This window comes from Carassius auratus, chromosome 6 (genome assembly GCF_003368295.1).
Source record: "Carassius auratus strain Wakin chromosome 6, ASM336829v1, whole genome shotgun sequence".
Classification (NCBI taxonomy): domain Eukaryota; kingdom Metazoa; phylum Chordata; class Actinopteri; order Cypriniformes; family Cyprinidae; genus Carassius; species Carassius auratus.
The window spans coordinates 5,179,763-5,199,985 of record NC_039248.1 but is presented as its reverse complement, the minus strand read 5'-3'; the positions used below and the strand labels follow the sequence as shown (position 1 = coordinate 5,199,985).

General features: G+C 39.0%; 1 protein-coding gene and 1 pseudogene across 5 annotated transcripts in view; both read left to right on the top strand.

Moving 5' to 3' along the window:
• The first annotated feature begins 5,948 nt into the window (after positions 1 to 5,948).
• On the top strand, positions 5,949 to 10,047 carry LOC113105148 (coiled-coil domain-containing protein 151-like; annotated as a pseudogene).
• A 307-nt stretch (positions 10,048 to 10,354) lies between these two features.
• rgl3a (ral guanine nucleotide dissociation stimulator-like 3a) overlaps positions 10,355 to 20,223 on the top strand; it is a 33,661-nt gene continuing 23,792 nt past the window's right edge. The window contains exons 1-7 of one of the 5 annotated variants that reach the window (XM_026257560.1): positions 10,355 to 10,441; positions 11,142 to 11,301; positions 11,450 to 11,606; positions 12,682 to 12,853; positions 13,014 to 13,098; positions 14,272 to 16,182; positions 17,185 to 17,382. In XM_026257560.1, coding sequence (XP_026113345.1) covers positions 17,212 to 17,382 — 171 coding nt within the window. In that variant the 5' untranslated portion in view covers positions 10,355 to 10,441; positions 11,142 to 11,301; positions 11,450 to 11,606; ... (2 more) ...; positions 14,272 to 16,182; positions 17,185 to 17,211. Of the gene's footprint in view, positions 10,442 to 11,032; positions 11,302 to 11,449; positions 11,607 to 12,681; positions 12,860 to 13,013; positions 13,099 to 14,271; positions 16,183 to 17,184; positions 17,383 to 19,365; positions 19,715 to 20,223 lie in introns of those variants that run through there. The other 4 variants (XM_026257562.1, XM_026257572.1, XM_026257567.1 and 1 more) reach the window with 4 other exon arrangements.

Here is a 20,223-nt window from a genome sequence, read left to right as displayed (position 1 = left end):
CTGAATGCGAAATAAGTCATGCAAAAACCATAATCAATTTTAATAGTACTGACAACATATTTTAAGTTATCACACTACTGAAAAATTAAAGAAGGGACACTATATATAGTATACTTCGGTGAGTCAAGAGCTAAACAAAAAGTCCTGTTTCATTACAAAATACTGTAACTTTTATAAACGTTATACTATCACCACAAAATTTTAATTAATATTTATTAAAAAATAAATATTTCATAAAACTGAAACTTAAATATATTATTTCTATAGGCTATACAAAACAGTTACGAAAAAAGACTAAATAATAAGGCTGAATAAGCTGATCTATAGCATGTTAAATGGTGGTTGCCTGTCTATGAATGGTACACCCCAACCACTAAGCTCACAGAAGTGGTTTGACCCAAGTCCTCAGCAGCCAATGACATTGACCTCTTCAAACTGATTTTTAAGGTGTACTTCAGTGTATTTCACGTGAAATACATGTTAAATACCTGCTGATTTTTCACTTGTAAACAACACTATTTAACACGTTAAATAATATTGGATATAACATTGGAGTAATATAGTATTTTAAGTAGCTCTTAAAATTTTTTTATAAATGACTTTACCATGTTGTGCAGCGCCGATAAATAAATAATATTAAATACGTGTTGTCTACGCATGAAATACACGTATTTAACGTGTTGTTGACGCGTTAAAATTCACGTGTATTTGACCCTCTTGGCCTTCCATACACATTAGATATAATGAAAGGAGACGTGAAAAAAGGACATCGCTTTGTTTTGATATGGATTACTTTATCACAGAATATTTGTTCGGGAGCACTTGTTTAGTTTAAAAGTAGACATGTCAAGCTTTCTATAGATATATCTCTCATGTCTCTTCGTTGAGTATTCATGGAGTTACAGTTCATTTTAATGACGTGTTTGTAAATGAAGATCAGCGCAGACCAAGGCTGCAGACAGCACACCTTGTTTGTTATCTTTATTTTATAAGTGCCCAAAGTTTTGTTGTTATTATGTTTGTATCCAAAAAAAGTAGACCCTTCACAGAGACACGTTAAAATTCACGTGTATTTGACCCTCTTGGCCTTCCACACATTAGACGTGAAAAAAGCACATTGCGTTGTTTTGATATGGATTACTTTATCACAGAATATTTGTTCGGCAGCACTTGTTTGGTTTAAAAGTAGACATGTCAAGCTTTCTATAGATATATCTCTCATGTCTCTTCGTTGAGTATTCATGGAGTTACAGTTACTTTTTTCCCCTCGATGTCAAATGATATTTCGTTTTGCACGGCTCAACAAACACCTGGATTTTGCTCTTGTTTTGTTCTAATGAGTGGATTGTGTGCATTAATATCTTAAGAAGCTCTTAAAAATAAATATAAATGACTTTATCATGTTGTGACGATGGATAGCAATTGATGTGACGTTCAGAACTTCAGCCTGACAGATAAAATCTCACAAGCACATATAAACACTCATTTTCATGTGTATAATATATTCTTCTAATTGTTTTGTGCCGTTTCGCTGCAGTGTTTTAATGTGACAGGCTGTAAATTCTCTTCAAGTGTTCAGAGAAATACATGGCGAGCTCGCGGGCAGTTGCGCTGCCGCGAATATATCATGTTATTACTTTAAACAGTTCAGAAACATCTGATTTCAGCTATTGGTGTGTTCTAACGTGTGGATTGCGTGCAATCGTCGATATAATTTAATTATAAAAGGTCTTAAATTAGAATAAATTCGCTCGTTGTGAGCTCCGTGGAGACAGCCTGAGCTGAGCAGCCGTGATTCTTCTCTCGTCTTTCTGACTTCTCTCTGCCCAGACATCAAGTATTCATAAGCTGTATCACGCTGTCAAATTATATTTCATTTTGCCCACATAAACAGTTAAAAAACACCTGAATTCTGCTATTGTTGTGTTCTAATGGGTGGATTAGTGCAATTCGCTGTGATATTATTTTTGGAAGCGCTTAAAAAATGCTGATGACGCGCTCATTTCTCTCTCGTCTTTCTCGCTGTTCTTTGGCCAGAGACATAATTTATAAATGAGATCTGACCCGGTAATAATAACATATGTTGGTTTAGCTTGTCAGTGTGAATGAAATGTGTAGCCTATTTATTTGTCCGATCTCGCCCCGAAACGAGGCTGTCATGTGGACTTCAAGTGTTCAGAGAAATACATCGAGCTCGCGGACATTTGGCTGCCGCGAATATATCATGTTATTACTTTAAACAGTTCAGAAACATCTGAATTTAGCTCTTGGTGTGTTCTAACGTGTGGATTGCGTGCAATCGCCGTTTTAAAAGGTCTTAAATAAGAATGAATTCGCTCGTTGTGAGCTCCGTGGAGACAGACTGAGATGAGCAGCAGTGATTCTTCTCTCGTCTTTCTGACTGCTCTCTGCCCAGAAATAAATTATTAATGAGCCCTGACCCCTGTAATAATCAGATATGTTGGTTTAGCTTGTCAGTTTGAGGGAAATTGTATTATTTACTTGGTATTTTTAACCGGTTTAAAAGTGAAACAAAACCCGACTCCTCCCTTTAATCTCGGTTATTGCAACTAGGGGCGCAATTTTTCTCAGACAATGTAAGTCTATGGGTAATGTATTTTGACATTTAAAAATTAATAAAAAAAAAACTTTAAGTCTGATCAGTCTGAAAAGATATAGCAACCATCACCGCTCTATCCCGCAGGTGTCTGCCGAGTTTGGGGCTTGTGGCTTTAAAGCCCTAGGAGGAGTAGCGTTTAGAATTTCTGTCAGAAAAATAATAATAAGAAAAAGAGGAAAAAGAAGAAGTTTAAATAGCATAACAGTATGTTGGCTTGTTGCCAAGCCAACATAATTAGGTCAAGAACGTAATGTCGAATTCTTTTTCGGGGCGTACGCAACTTAATATTAATTAGACAATGAACCTTATTTCAGTTACTAGGCAACCAGTTGAAAACAAACGAGGCTCCTGTTCCCTTATCGAGTCGGTCTCTCGACATTACGTATGGGGGAAATCCATTTCCTCGAAATTATGAAGTCTGATTGAATAACTCTTTTGCTTGCAAATAGCTAATGGCGCCCTCGCCCTCACCTGATTGGCTGACAGCCATCAATATAGGTGACAGCGGGCGGCAAAAACCTCAGAAGCTTTTTTCTTCACTTGAGTCTGGTTTCGCCGTGGATTCACGCATACAGAGCGGAAAATTGTGGAAAATTATCCCCTCTCGCGTTCCGGTGATTTTAACTATTAAAATGTCTCTTTGCCGCATGTGTGGTGGGCCAATTGATTTCCCGGACGCACACGAGCAGTGTGTGCTGTGCCTGGGTCGGGCTCACACAGAGGCGGCATTCGAAGGATCGGGATGTCGTGCCTGTGAGGAGCTTCCCATCAAGATCCTTCGTGCAAGGCTGGCCGTTACCCGTAACGGTGGCCCTGTATCTCCTGCCTCTCCCCCGTCCGCCGCCATCGAGCCGCGAACCGGGAGACTGCAGAGAGCTCCGTCGACAGATTCTGTCGAGGTACTGGCGTCGGCCCAACGCCCACGCCACCCTCATGTGGAAGATCCCCTCTCATAATCTGAGGCCAGTTACCGCCCTCCACTAGAAGCGCGGGAAACGGTCTCGTTTGGATATGACGAGGACGACGCCATGTCTACTAATGCCTCAGACCCGGGAGCGTGGTTCGAGGCCCCGTCTGAAGTTGCCCCCGCCTCGCTGGATGCCGAGCTTATGACGATCCTCACGGAGGCGGTGGTAGATTTGGAATTGGAGTGGACAGCCCCCAAGGAGCTGCTGTCTAAGAGATGGATGGACGGTTCCTTCCTCGGCGCCGGCCGCCAGGCTGAAGCCCCGCAGAGACCCGTGCCCTTTTTCTCTGAGGTCCACGAGGAACTCACCCGGTCATGGCGCTCCCCTTATACAGCCCGAGCCCATGCACAGGGGACGCAGCTGCTGACGACGGTGGAAGGGGCGGAGAAATTAGGGTACGTGCGATCGCCTCCCGTCGAGGATGCTATCGCAGCCAACCTGGCGTCTTCTCCCGGCTGGAAAACCGCCTCTTTGCCTTCTAAGCCATGTCGAGCTACTGCTCACATCGCCGAGAAGGCGTACATATCGGCTGGACATGCAGCATCTGCCCTCCACACGATGGCAATCCTGCAGGTCTTCCAAACTCGGCTCCTGGGGTCCCTGGATGAGGGAAGCCCGGACCCAGAGTCGGTCAGGAAGCTGCGCACGGCGGCGGATCTCACTCTCGCGGCATCGAAAAAGGTAGCGCAGGGAATCGGTCGCAATATGAGCAGCCTTGTGGTCCTGCATCGCCATCTGTGGCTGACGCTGTCCGGCATGCGTGATGCCGAAAAGAGGCAGTTCCTGGATGCACCGATGAGCCCCACCGGCCTTTTCAGTGTCGCGGTGGAATCTCTTTCGGAGAAATACGCCGAGACCGTCAAGCAGTCTAAGATGATGCCTCATCTTTTGGCCGAAACGGTCTCAAGCCCCCCCTGCAGCGAGTTCCAGGTCTTCTTCAGCACAGTGCCAGGCGGGAAATACCAGGCGCGCCTTCCCGAGCGCGACAGAGCATCGTGAGCCTGAGCCACCATACAGCCAGTGGCAGCCCAGGAAGCCCCGTTTTGGTCCTAAACCGGCCTCTAGCAGCCAAGGGTGCCCGGCGGGCAAGAAGGAGCAGTGTTCCTGATGCTCGTGCCAGGGGGAAGAGAGCACAGGACGTTTTTGTCAGACCCGCGGCGAAGAGGCTGTGTTCCCGCCCAGAGTTCGTCAATGATGTAAATGTTGTGAGAATGAAACCGCTGTGTTCTGTTTCAATAAACATGCATCCCCTAAAGCTCAGTGGAATGCGCATACTGAACTATCTCGACGACTGGTTAGTCATCGCACGGTCGAGAAGCGCTCTCAAGGAACACAAACACAGACTCCTCGCCCATCTGACAGGTTTGGGGCTGTCTGTGAACATTCAGAAGAGCACACTGCAGCCGCGCCAATATATCACATTCCTGGGTATGATACTGGCCTCGCGCACTATGATTGCGAAGCTGTCAGAGCCGAGAATCCAGTCGATTCACAATACACTAACCCTCTTCGTTCAAGGCAGAGCTATCCCCTTAAGAACGTTTCAGAGGTTGCTCGGTCTGATGGTGGCCGCAGCCTCCGTCTGCTGACTGGGCTTGTTACACATGAGACCGCTTCAACACTGGTTACAGAGCCCAGTGAAGCCGCGGGCGTGGAGAGCGGGAACGGAATGCCTTATCATAACGCGTTCATATTCGAGCAGGGTGCTGCTATGGGCAGAGTGGTCAGACGTGTATTGGTCACTACGGATGCTTCACTATCAGGCTGGGGAGCCCTATGCGATGGCAGACCAGCATTCGGTACGTGGACAGGGGACCAGACGCACTGGCATATAAACTGCTTGGAGATGGAAGCGGTTCATCTAGCGCTGCAGAGTTTCCTTCCGTTTGTGAAACACCGTCATGTTCTCATCAGAACGGACAACACGGCGGTGGTGGCGTACATCAATCGCCAGGGAGGTTTGGGTTCGCAATCCCTGCAGGGATTAGCGAGACAGCTGCTGTTATGGACGGACAGGGTACTTCTGTCGATTCTAGCAGTACACGTACCGGGCAGTTTGAATTGCGGCGCGGACATGCTGTCCAGGGACGGCATTGTACACGGAGAATGGAGGCTCCATCCGCAAACGATAAATATGATCTGGAATCTGTTTGGCAAAGCGGAGATCGACCTCTTTGCATCACAAGAGAACGCCCACTGCCCTCTGTACTTCTCGCTGACAGCATCCCCCCTGGGGGAAATGCGCTGTCGAGCCGCTGGCCCAAGGGACGGAAGTATGGCTTTCCCCCAGTCAAGTTAATGCCGCTGGTGCTGCAAAAGATCAGGGAGGAGAAATGTGCGTTGCTCCTGGTAGCACCCAAATGGCCCAACCAGCCGTGGTTCCCGGAACTGATGAACATGTCCCGGCTTCCCCCGTGGCGGATCCCGCCGAGGAGGGACCTCTTATCCCAAGCGAGGGGCACCATATGGCAACCCAACCCAGAGCTTTGGGACCTGCATGTGTGGCAGATCAGGGTGGAGTATATCAGTGAGTGCTGCAGACAATAGCAGAGGCTAGAGCCCCTTCAACGAGGCATTTATACACTCTGAACTGGAGAGTATTTGCTAACTGGTGTGTTGACAAAAATGAGGACCCCAGGAGTTGCGATATCTCCATTATTCTGACCTTCCTACAGGAACGTCTGGATGCTGGCAGTACCCTAACTACAGTGAAAGTCTACGTGGCCGCTATCACCGTTTTTCGTGACTTGCTAGATGGCCATTCAGTGGGGAGGCACCCCCTGATAACGAGCTTTCTTCGGGGAGCTAGGCAGCTTAATCCACCCCGCCTTCGTCAGATGCCGGTCTGGGACCTGTCGTTAGTGCTTAGTGCGCTGTCCGACCGACCTTTTGAACCAGCCGAGTTTAGCGACCTTAAAGTGCTCTCATTTAAGACGACGCTACTGCTCGCGCTAGCTTACGGGAAACGAGTGGGAGACTTGCATGCCCTGTCAGTGAACAGCGCGTGTATGCAGTTTGGACAGGACGATTGTATGGTCAAACTTTTACCCAAACGCTGCTATTCACCAAAAAAAAAATAGTCAAACGGGGTGCACGCCCACTCCACAAGGAGTTTGGCGTCGTCATGGGGTTGTGCGAAAGGCATGTCTATTCAGGACATTTGTTTCACAGCGGGCTGGTCGTCTCGCAACACGTTTTCGAGATTCTATAATTTGGACATTCCCTCGTTCGCATCACATGTGCTGTCAGTGCAGGACGAGGGAGTTGAGCAGTCATTGGACTAGGCTATGGTCACGCCTTGCCTGGTGCGTGCACTAGCCATGGTTTTGACCAGGTCATATAGACAGCGTCAGTTATTTTAGTAATAGCTGCGGTTGAGGTATTCATTCACTATCTAATGTGGTCCCTTTATTATGCCCGCATTATAAGCCGGCAGTGTATTCCCAAGCACCAACATATTGCTGCATTTTCCCCATATCTCACCAGTGTTGCTTATCTGGGTGTACTGGATTACGATGGGGTCAGAGCTGATTTGGCTCTGTGCCAAGAGGTGTTTCAACCAGGTCCGGTACCCGACCTAGAGCTAATGCGCTGTAAGAACTAGTGCTTATGCTCTTCTGTGGCTCAATGCGAGCTAGGCCGGACAGTATTTCCCACACGGCGGGGGTTTTATTGTTCCCCATACGTAATGTCGAGAGACCGACTCGATAAGGGAACGTCTCCGGTTACACACGTAACCTTAGTTCCCTGAGAGGAGGGAACGAGACATTACGTTACCTTCTGTGTGGAAAACCTTCCAGCCTCATAACTCTCGTTCAGTCAAAGATTCTGAGGTTTGATGGCTGTCAGCCAATCAGGTGAGGGCGAGGGCGCCATTGGCTATTTGCAAGCAAAAGAGTTATTCAGACTTCATAATTTCGAGGAAATGGATTTCCACCATATGTAATGTCTCGTTTCCTCCTCTCAGGGAACTAAGGTTTAGTGAGTGACCGGAGACGTTAGCCATGCTATTGTAGGAAAAGAAATCCATATTAACACCAATATAATAATTGTTCATAAAAATGCCCACCACGTCTGTCTCAGAAGACATCGAGCTCCCTACCCATGATGAAATCTCGAAGCTCCAAAGAAAAATTCATCTTCTGAGTAAGTTTTTATTGTGGATTTCACCATTTGAGCTGAAGCAGTTTAGTTGCGGAAGTAACTTTAATGGACTAACGTTAAGTTAATGTTTCCATTGTTTTATTATTATTTTCATAATTTATTATTCGTTCTCGAGGATTCAAGCTGTCAACTTGGAGTAACTGAATAAGTGAAGACTTCAGATGCAAGTGCCGTATGAAATTTTCTTCTAAAATGTAACATTCTTTTTCATTTTTATTAGGCTCCTATGTTTAGGTTCAGTAATTTTACTGTAATGGCAATGTATAGTTCCTTTTCTATGCAATTAAAGTGAAATAACAACATAAATTTAGGAGGCTGGTAGAAAATGCTAATTTTAGAAGAAAATTTCACACGGCACAGAGAGGCTTTTGCACCTGAACTCTTCAAGTGGTTTTGTAACGGTTTAATACATTTGTATACATTTTAAATGAAAAAAAGTGCCCAATAAAATTGTTGGCAGAAATTTTATGTTGCATGACATTACACTCAACTTTACATTTTGCTCGATGAATGGTTGTTTTTAACCCCCATTGTCCACTAGAAGGAGATTACTCAATACCGCACATCGAAAACTCGCAGTCTGCCAAGAACATAGAAACTATCCTGTAGCTGAGACTTGAGAATGCAAAACTGCACAAGAAACAGCTTGAGGTAGTAAAACACATAAGTAATATTAAAATTAAGCCATCATTTAAAGTATAGGTTGAACATATGTATTGATGCATCTATTGGTCATGGTGTCCAGGGATATGAACAAGTTATCAAGGAAGTTTTTCAAAGCCATGGGATGGAGAATTAATCTTTCAGGAACATGCCTGTAAAGGTGAGGTTAAATGGTTTTTCTGGAAGGAATAGTTCACCCAAAAAATTAAAATGTATGCTATCCAAGGTTGTTTCTTCATCACTACAGAAATTTAGCAGTAGATCACTTGTTTACCAATGGATCCTCTGCAGTGAATGGGTGCCGTCAGAATGAGAGTCCAAACAGCTGATTAAAACATCCACAAGTAATCCATTTGATTATGGATTTTGGCCAGACGTGACAGTTAAAATTGAAAAATTGAATTGATACCTTAATGATAAATTTGTTTCTTAAAGTACACAGCTTCTTATTTCATTAGGTGTCAGTTGATGGACTGGAGTCATGTGGATTACTTGTGAATTTGGACTCTCATTCTGATGGCACCCATTCCCTGCAGAGGATCCACTGGTGAGCAAGTGATGTACTGTAATGCTACATTTCTCCAAATCTAGCGAAACAAACTCATCTACAATTGGATTGCCTGAAAGTAAGTAATTTTAAGCACATTTTCATTTTTGGTTTAGACATTTCTTTACAGAAATCAATGTGTGGGTGATTCAATAAGTACTTTTTAATATCAAATTACAGATATGTGGAATATTTATGAAACAATAACTGAATGTTTTGGACAGTTCATTTCTTACTACAAATAAAAAGTTAAATAAAAAATAAAATATAAACATTGAATGTTTTGTACAGTGTATCTATTCCAGTTCTTTACTACAAAAAAAAGGAAATAAATAAATGAAAAAAAAAATGTTTGGCAAGAGCCCGCTAAATAGCTCATAGTTACATAATCACCTGCATATAATTTGTGGTCCAGAAAGTTGTTTTAGAATCACTATTGACAGAGATCTTTGTTGTGCAGGCAGCTCAGACGGTGCTGGAGAAGTAAAGAAGCAGAATGCTATGAAACACACCACTCAGACACAGAGGCAGCATTTAGAGGACTTGAAGCTCCTCATATTGAAGCCACAGAACAGTAGTCCTTTGCCTGACACCCAGAAAGGAGAGGAGGAAAAGGTAAAAAAAAAAGAAAGAAAAAGTTTTCTGGGTATTTTTAATGAACGTTGATGAATTAAAAAAAAATATGTCCAAGATATTATTACTGTGTACCTGTTGTATAGAAACTGCGAATTCTGGAAAACCGTTTGGAGAAATCACAGCTGAATACCATGAAGCAGTGCACATAACGCGAGGATATCGCAAGCTGAAGGAGCACCTACAGGTATCAGAGCAGCCAAAGACCCAGCACAATAAACCCACAATGTTGTGTATAAAGCACTATACATGTGTGTGTTTTCAGGCTGAGCTGCAGCTTCAGGAGGAGCAGGTGTACAGAGAGCGCAGAGAAAGAGAAGATCCTCTCCCGCTACAGAAAGCAGGCAGAGGAGAGGATGGCTCAGGCAGAGAGGATGAAGAGAAGAGTGAGCATCATCTGCTGTAATTATATCTACAGCAACTATAATACAGCTAGCAATGCAATACTCTAATTGCATAAAAATGTGTTACACTCAATGCACTTCTCATGTGAAGTGCACAGGAGACTGCCGTTCTCCCAATTGATTTAAATAGAGCTTGGTGATAGCATGTTGCTAAGCTCACAAGCCAAATATTGGCTAAAATAGACAGTTTTTAATACTTTTATCTCTTTTTCAATATTTATTGTTGCCTCCGTTTGGCCAAAAATAAGTATCTTAGATCATTTTTGTCAAGTTTAACCATTTGTCTATCCTCTATTCCCACGAAGAAATAGAAATAGATGAGCTGAGCAATGAGGCCCTGCGCACTCCCATCACAGTAGGAGAAGAAGAAGAAGAATACATCTCTCCTTTTGAAGAAGCTTTCCAGCACTCCAAAGAGGCCACTGGGGTCACAGACTCACAGGTGAGGGCAGACAACATTAACCACTTCTGTATCATTTTTGATATACAAAATTATCAACATGATCAAAACTTTTTAAAATATATTTGATAGTAATATTTTACAATGAACACTTACCGGGCAGATGCAACTTAGGTTAACTTGCATACAGCACTTTTTTTTTATATATATATATGAGTAAGAAATATGACACATTAGGCTTTTGGGGATTGTATTGTATTGCATTATGTTTTAAAACTAAAGAGCTTTCAACATTAAACTAAGCATTTCAATAACATCTCACTAAGATATATCATTGGGAGAAATAGACTGAAAGCTAATATTTATATAATTTTATGTAAATAAAGGTCTCATGTATTTACTGTACATTACAAGCTATAAGAATTTTTGGCCATGTAAATATCAGGAATGCACTAAATTGCCTCTAAATAAAACTGAGGTGCTCTTTCTCCTTAAATATGACCTCCATATTCTCACTATATCATACTCTGTGAGCCATAACACATCAACAAACTTATTTTGTCCAAAGCTTCAATAAACTTCTATTTTGTAATTATTATTATTTTATATGACAGACTTTAAAGGATTTAACCCATAGAGAGTACTCTTTTTTTGTTGTTTGAATGAAATGTATATAGATTATTTATGTTAAAGTAAGAAGTTGTGTTGAGCAATGTTTATTCATGATTTCTCTTATAATAAGAAATAGTGGACAGGTTTATCTCTCAGGGAGAGACACAGGAACATTTGGAGAAGATGAAGGCATAAAATGAGAGATTGCTGCTTGATCTGAAGGAAGAGATGGATATGTCACAGACTCAGTATCAGGATGTAAAATACTCACGAGAAACTGAATTCTCAAGGTGAGAGCAGAGCAGACTGCAGTATCACTTGACACGCTCTGTTATTGTGACTGAATGCTCTGGTCTAACCATTACGTTTTCTCAATGGCATTATATAATAACTTTAATGTCATCAGATAGCTCTCTAATTGTCTTTCTGATTGTTCAGTGTCTGACAGATGCTGCAGGACTGTGAGCATGACCTGCAGCAGGAGCAGCAGCACCGTGATGCAGCTCAAGAAGGCCTGGAGAGACTCACACATACACTAAACATTGTCAAAGCAGGAGTGCAGCAGCTCAGTGACAGACTACAGCCCATACCCCTGGTACTGATCAAACAAGTTAAACATGCTCCACAAAACATGCCTTTTCGTCACCTGGTTAATGATGTGTTTTTAGTAGAAGGTCTCTAAGAGTTTTTCTAGAACTTAAAGGGGTCATAACTTTTTTCAAACTTGATTTTTTTCCCCTGAGGTCTATTTATAATGTTAGTCAAGGTTTCTTACATCAGAAACAGTTTCAGTTATTTGTAATTTATTTGACCTTTTCCACCCTGTCTTACTCTTAAATACAGACTTAGCGAAAGTACATTCTAGGACTAAGGTTATGATTGACTAACCTATTTGCTTGTCAGATGAGTAGTAATACTACATACAGATGCAGTTTGATGCATGTATTTAATTCTATATATATATATAATATATATATATGTGTGTGTGTGTGTGTGATTTAAAATAACCACTTTCTATATTAATATATTTAAATATGTGATTTATTCCTGTTATGCAAAGCTGAATTTTCAGCAGCCATTACTTTAGTCTTCAGTGTCACAAGCTCCTATAAAGTGTTCCTGTGGCTTAGTGGTATAGCATTGTGTTAGCAGTGCAAATGGCTGTGGGTTCAATTCCCAGGGAAGACACATACTGATAAAAAAAGAAAATAATGCAAAGCCTTATATGTCCTGTAAGTTGCTTTGGGTAAAAGTGTCTGATAAATTTAAATGTAGAAATCCTTCTAATATGTTGATTTGGTGCTCAAAACACGTTTCTTATTATCAGTGTTAAAACAGTTGAGCATACCATTTATTATTTGATGAATAGAAAATTGAAAGCACATCATTTATGTGTTTGTATATAATATTTTTGTCACTTTTGATAATTGTAATGTATCCTTGCTTATTAAAAGTATTAATTTATTTAAAAACAAAAACAAAAAATCTGAAATCTGCCCTCAAAATTGTGAACTGTAAAGTATTAGAATTATTCATTAAAAGTGACCTTAGATGTTTTCTCTGTGGTTTGTGATTAAGGATAGGTTTTAACCTTTCAGTAATTTATTCACAAAATATAGGTAAAAGAGTTGTATATGTATACAAAGTATTTTACATGTTTTTTTTGGCAGATGAAGGATCCATCACCACAGCTGTCTTTAGACTCAGAAGGACACATGCTGCAGCTGATGTCTGAGACTGAGCAGAAACTGATGCTACTGAAGGAGGAACTACAGGGAATAGATCTGGCAACCATCTTGAAGGAGTTGAAGGAAGGAGAGGGGAGGAACACAAACTAGTCATGTTGGTGTAATTATATTTTGGCTTGTTGAAGATGTGTCACTGGTGAAACATAATAATAATGTTACTTTAATAGTTTTATTTACTATATGAATGTGTGGCATATTTTATTTTTTGCAACCTATAAATAACCCTAACTGTTGTTTTTTATGCTCCCCTGCAGTTCCATGCCAGAATAGCAGGGAAACTACCACAGTACAACACTCACGTTCAGCTGCCTGACACCCAGAAACAGGACTTTTTTGATGGTGAGACACTACCTCAATATTTCCATGATCCCATTTTAACCACATAAGGGAAAAAACCAAAATGTTTTGGTAAATCGTAATGAAATAAAAAGTCATAAATATGACATAAAACAAATCTAAATTATGAAATAATAAGTTATAATTATGAGCTAAAAAGATAAAAAATTGCTCATTAAAATTTGAAATTAAGAAGATAAATTGTTGAAAATATTATGTTGATTTTTGTCATAGAGGACTTTATCTCATAATTTCAATGTTTTATCATAGCTAAGATTTTTATCTCATAATTTTGGCTTGTCATAATTTATACTTTTTGACATACTTATAACTTTACGCAATTGTAACTTTTTTTCATAATTCCGACTTTATTTGTCATGTAGTTTCAACCAATTTTTTTATCTCATAATTTTGTCTTTTTTTATATGATTTAAAAAATTTGGATTTACCAAAAAATATGGAATGGATTTCAATACATCTAATATGATTCTGAATGAAAATCTTTTATTTATTTCTTTTTTTATGGGTGAAGTCGCAAAAATCAGGATTATATCTTAATATTATGTATTAAAAAAAACATAAGAAAAAAATAGTTTTTTATTATTATTATTAATCATTAAAAAAATACTTTTAAAAATATTTAAGATCACATGTATTCAAAGAGTAAGGAAAATTTGTTCGTTTTTAGTTGTTGGTTGCACCGCTTGACACCACATAAATTTAAACTTTTTGTTCAAAATTGTATAAAAGGTTTTTAAAACCTATGATTATGAAACTAACATGGATACAAAGATGACATACCTCTACAAACGTAACATACTATTTAAGTTTTAAGCTTGTTTCAGTCCTGTTTCTTGATCTTAGACACTCTTAGATCGCTGGTTTGTGAACTTGGAAAGTTCTTGAGCAAGCATGGCCATGTGTTTTGCTCAGCTTCACAGTTCAAAAGCTCCCTCTTATCAAGATGATCACCAGTGCTCTCTTGATCTAGTACTTTCTTCTGTCTGTACACTCCAGTGTTGGTGGATTTGTTCAGATGTAAGGAGTCTTGTGTGATTGTGTGTACACTACGGCTGCTGTTCAGCCATGTGTATAAGAAACAATAACAGAACTAATAGGTTTAGCAGAGAAAGGCAACACACATCTTACACACCTGCATGTATTTTCTGTCAACAGATGAGGAGGACAGCGGCGTGGATGATGGTGATGTCACCAACCGTGTCACACTGAAGCAGCAGTCGCAGTCAATCATCGACGCAAACACCAGGAGGAAGACTCGCATCAAAAAGAGGAAAAGCCAACTCTGATCTGATCCAGTCAAAGGAAGAGAGACCAACTTTAGAAAATACCTAGATTTTATAAACAATTTGACAATCCTAAAGCATTGTACTTAACTCTTCATGCTCAAATATTATGTTTTCATAACGAAATATTCAGAGGATTCATCCTTTATTGCCATAACATTTTCCCTCATTTTAAAACCAAAACCCTTATGAGAATTGCTTCATAACAACACATGATCACAGACCTACTTCACGAATGGGATTCTAATCATTAATATTCTTATAGCATGTTATGCAGAATGACATTCCCTTGTACAGGTTCACTTTTCTACATCATTTACCCTTCCTGACCTTGTTATATAAGACTCTGAAGGCACTGAAGCAGATAAAAGTGTAAACTGCTGATCTGTACACCAGAGTGTGAGAGAGAGGGTGTGTGTGTGTGTGTGTGTGTGTGTGTTTCATAAGGCACAGCTCAAATGAACACTGAAATATGCACTAAGAGATAATATGGTTACTTATAACCTATGGTCCTTTCTGTGCATGCCATCGGTTTATAATCTACATTGTGTTTCTATTTCTGGTTTATCAACATTAATGAATCACAACTGTAAATTACAGATATTTATTAACAACTGAAATCAAGGCTGATAAATAAGTTTCATTTCTAATTTGGCTGTAAGTCAGTTGGTTTTCTGTTCTCTTTGTTAAATCACACAAACAGGGCATAGATATTAAAAACCATTCCAACAAAGAAAGTGTAAAAGTCAATAAGAAATATCTCAGAGCCAATACCATGGCTCTGATTCAGTATATGAATACATTGTTTTGGAACTGTCTGAGTCATTCACTTAATGAGCAACTCTGACATTTTCTCTGCTATTTCATAACATCTCACCCTTTCAGTCTGGCAACCGAGCGAGGTTCACGTACATGCGCAACAACCGCACGATTTTACTTCGTATGAGCGCCAAAGTTTTAACGTTTCTTTGCCAAATTTAAACACAGAAGTGAGGTTTTGCTAATAGGACGCGCTCGTGTTCGAAAATAAGTTAAAAGGAGGAGGCGGTAATGGATTGGAAATCTGAAAAAGGAGGCCTGTGTCTTTGTTTACCACGGTGAGGTCTGCGTTTGTTTGACATTGAACGCTGTTTAATGGGTTTCAGGGTTTCTGCTATCACTCGGGAAAATATTTGATAGTCATAAGACAATGTTTTGTCAATTATTATCGAGTGTGGTTCAGAGAAAATCTTAAAAGTTTTAATAGAAACAACCAAAATCTTTGTTGTGATATTAGTACCCTTAGTAGAGCACATGTAGTCACGTTCTCTTTTGGAGTAATCACCCGTCTTTTACTTCCCTTGTGTTTTTGGTATTTAATTTATTAATCGTTTTATGTGGTTCACATTGTGCACTTTTACCAGTTTATTCACTGTTCCTGCAGACAAACACACAAGAACAATGAGCTGTACTGTTACTGCTAATTATATCCAACAGAAGTGTACTGAGTGGAATAAACTGAACTGACAGCCCATTAGTTTGGGAAACAATCAGATTATTGTGTGAGTTTGTGCTTGTTTGTCAGCATAGAGAGAATCAGATGGATGGACGAGAAATGCAGGGTTACTAGAGTTTAGATGCTCCATATGTATAAGACATAAGAGTCTAGTGTTCTGAAGCAGATCATGAAGGATCATTCTGGAAGGTCATGGCAACCCATCTCCTGGTTTTAGCAGAGTTCAAACATGGAGTTTTAGGAGCTGATCCACTACGAACAAACACTGGATAAGGAGCATCATCCACAGTGAGTAGCTCATTCTGTTTCACAGGAGTTAATGCTGCTTTATAAAGTCTCTCAAATTCCAAACAAAAAATTCAGTTTTTTTAAATGGAAAAATAAATACATATTTAAATATTAACAATATCCAATATTATATGATGATATCATTTATATAAATGAAATATATTAGGACAGTTACTTTACAGTTATATGGTGCATTTATCTACACAATGCCATTAGCCTACGATAAATTATCAAATAAAATAAAACTTCTTAATACTAAAAAACTTAGAAACCTTAAGACCTGACATACGAGATTAGATACATAAGACCTTTGCAATGTTATTTCCTCAGTCTTGATCCCTATTGTACTTTAGTTTATAGTTAAATGAAACAATAAAATAAAAAACTTTATATTTTGTCTATAGTTGAACTTGCCAGGGTAACCTTTCTTATGTTTTTTTTTAAATTGATGTACTAAAATAACCAAAACTAAAATAATAAAAACCAAATAGACCTACATATAAAAATAAAATACGGTACTAAAAATTCACAACAAAGTAATAAAAACGTAAAAAAATTTAATGGAAAATAATAAATGTAAGATTTAAAATAGTATCACAGTGATATAGAATAACACTGCTGAATGCACCTTAAAGTTTTAAAATATTCTTTGATATGTATTTGCTGATCTTGGAGAAATAAAATTAAATTAAAAATAAAAAACTTTTTGGTACAGTCTCTCCTATGGAGTCGACATCCTAGATTTATTACAGGTAATTTTACTGAATTACTTAATTTTACAAATGTAAAAAAAAAAAAGAAAAAGTTAATTTGTAAAAATTTCAAACAATGTTACATCATAAAATGAATAAGACATATGTTTGTGTATGTATCAATTTATTTGTTAGTTATTTAACTATTAGTTAGGTAATTTGGTTATTAAAGTAGAAGCTCCACACTTCTGTTACTGAATGCTTGTTGAAGCCAAATAACATTCCCGACATGTATCTGCTGCTCTTGGAGGAAGTTGGTGTATAATTCAGGTGGAGGATGAGGTCCTCTCTGGTGGTGTCTGGTGGAGAGAAGGGTCTGCGAGCGCGATTTGAACGAATGAGGAATCTGCTGTGCCAGACTGGGCATCATGTGGATGTGCAGATGGACGAGGAGCCCGGCGTTTGGCTCAGGAGCTTCCATCTGCTGGACCTTGAGGAACACAGTGAGGTCAGTGAGTGCTGATGATGATCTGCTGACAATTACATTTGCATTTATTCATTTAGTATGCTCTTTAATGCAAAGCTGTATAAAGCGTAAGGATCCAGAGCTAGCTAAAATTGAGCTTGGACAGAACAACAGTGAAGCAGCAAAGAGTATATCTATCCCTTCTAAACCTCTGATGTATATTTGTTGATTGCAATAAGTAAATTCATGCATCCACTTTTGTCAAATTTACACTACCGGTCAAACTTTTTTTTTCTTTTTTTATTGATACCTTTTTTAAGCAAAGAGACATTAAATTGTTCAAAAGTGACTGTGAAGCATTTATAATGTTACAAAGGATAATTTTGAAGAAATGTATCACTGTTTCCACAAAAAATATGTTTTCAACATTGATAATAATAAGAAATGTTTCTTGAGCAAATAAAAATATAAGAAATATCTCTGAAAGATCATGTGACACTGAAGTCTAGAGTAATGGCTGCTGAAAATTTCACTTCAAAATTACATTTATAATAAATTTACATATAAAACAGTTATTTTAAATTGTAATAATATTTCTCAATATTACTGTTTTACTCTATTTTGATCCAAATTATTAATTCAATGGTTACTGACCCCCCCCCAAAAAATCTGAGCATTAGTGTATGTTTTCATAAATAAAACTAAAAGGAAAATGTGGTTTAGGTGTCACATTACATATAAAAATTGCTTACATTTTTAAAATGTATCTATTACTAGCAAGAATGTTATTAATTTTGTCAATAATTAAAAATATTTTAACATTGCTAGCATTTACATTTTTCAAGCTATTCTACCTAGCATTAAGCATTAATTTGTTGCACCAGTGAATTTCATGTTGAAATTATGTATTTAAATTTAATTTCTTGATTTAAAATGAAGTAAAAGTGTGTGTTTTTTGGAGTTTGTGAATGCACACACTTCAGCATGTGACCTCTGTCATAGTAATGAGTGGTTTTGTTAGTGGATATGCTTTAATAGTTTTATGGGGGTGATTGTGGTCTCTCAGTAAGAGCTCAGTAGTGTGCGTCACCTATTGTAATGTTGTAGTGTCTCATTGAGCGTGGGGTGGCCTGCTTGGATGCCATTGCACATTCACAGATCTACGTCAGAAAGAACAGAAAGACATTAATGAACTATACCCAGAAACCAACAAACTGCTCATTGTATCATTCAGAGTGTGTGTGTATGGGCTTTGTAAAAAGGCATTTCATACAATTTTCAGCATTATTCATTTAAGGATCTGCATGGTGGCATCTGAGTCATTTGTACTTTCCTGGATAAAATGGGCTGCAGTTTTATTTGCCAGTGGATCAGTACAATGTGATTTAAACCTTGACATAAATAATGAAAGATCATGATGTAAATTTAAGAAAGAAATATTTAAGATTCAGCATTAATCTGCCACAATAGGTACTAATAAAAAAAAAAAAAGATATGGGAATACATTTGGACAAACAGTCCAACTTGCTAAACTGATAATATAAAAATTGTGTTGCTTGCTAAATGAAAGTATTTCACTTAGTCTTAGATGTTTGAACTGCTTTATTACTTTGAATGAGTTGTTTAGAAAATTAGATGCAACTTTAATTGTGTATACCTTTAGTTTAATGTGTAGTCTTGTATTTTGTACCAGAAACTCCCAGAATTACATGGCAAAATAAAGTATTTCAATCATAATCTTAATTTTCAATTAAAAATGAAGTAATGTTGAATTCCATACTTCCACACTTCACATTATGACTCCTACTATGCCTAAGGTTTAGATTATGAATATTAATTCAGCAATGCGAAGTCGCTTGGTAAACTTCCAGAGGCGTTCCACGCAACGAATTAATATTAATAAACCATCCTTGACCATAGTACGATGAGGCGCCGCACTTTCTAATTAATATTAATGAGCGCGGCCCATACGTCACACTAGACGTCATAGTAGAGGTAAAAGACCAACCCACTGCAGTTTAAAGCGCTCGACAGGTGCGCTGTGTGCTACATAGAAAGCTTCAACACAGACGGAGTCATAAAGATAATTATTTTCAGCGCTTTCACGGATTTCATTTTCCTTTAGACCTCTATAAATTTATGACAATAAAGGTAGTACTGTATGAAATGTACAGTATGTTGACTTTATCGTAACTAGAGTTCTTAATTAAATCGGACTACGCAGTTATTTCCAGCAGCTCTCTAGACATGACTAAAAAGGCTGACTGAGAAATAAAGTTTACAACGTTTTCTTCTGCGCTAATGGAAAGTCTAAACTATTATTACACCGCTTGATCAGACAGCTGAAAACATGAGAAAATGGGAGTTCACCATGGTAAGTTGCTTGTTTAATTAAGATATTTCAATAAAGGGCATTAATTCTGTTTAATATTATTTTACAGGGTAGAATGACTAAAGAAAAGGTGACTTTGCAAACGTGATTTGTTGTAACTTTTACAGTGTGTCGCGAGGAGCACAGTGTTATTGTCTCTTCATTTGAATGGCAGAGAAAATGCAGTATTACCGGTCCTTTCTTTTACGGACATCCCAGTACTGTCACAAAACCTCAGTGGGTTTACAATTAGTCGTGATATTGGCTTTATGGACGAGTTTAATCAGCTGTTGACCAGGTGTTAGATGTAATGCGTGCTGAGGGGAGGGTGTGGTGCACTTCACTTTTCCCTGATGTTGTGTTTGTTCTAGACCCACCTGTAGATTGAAGATATATACAGTGTCCTGTTTCACTGCTGACCTGTGATACTTTCAGCTTTCCCTCCCCTAATCATCCCCTGTGTTTTGTTCCATGGCACAGGTTTAGAGGAGACAAGGGGCTTTGGCTTGGAA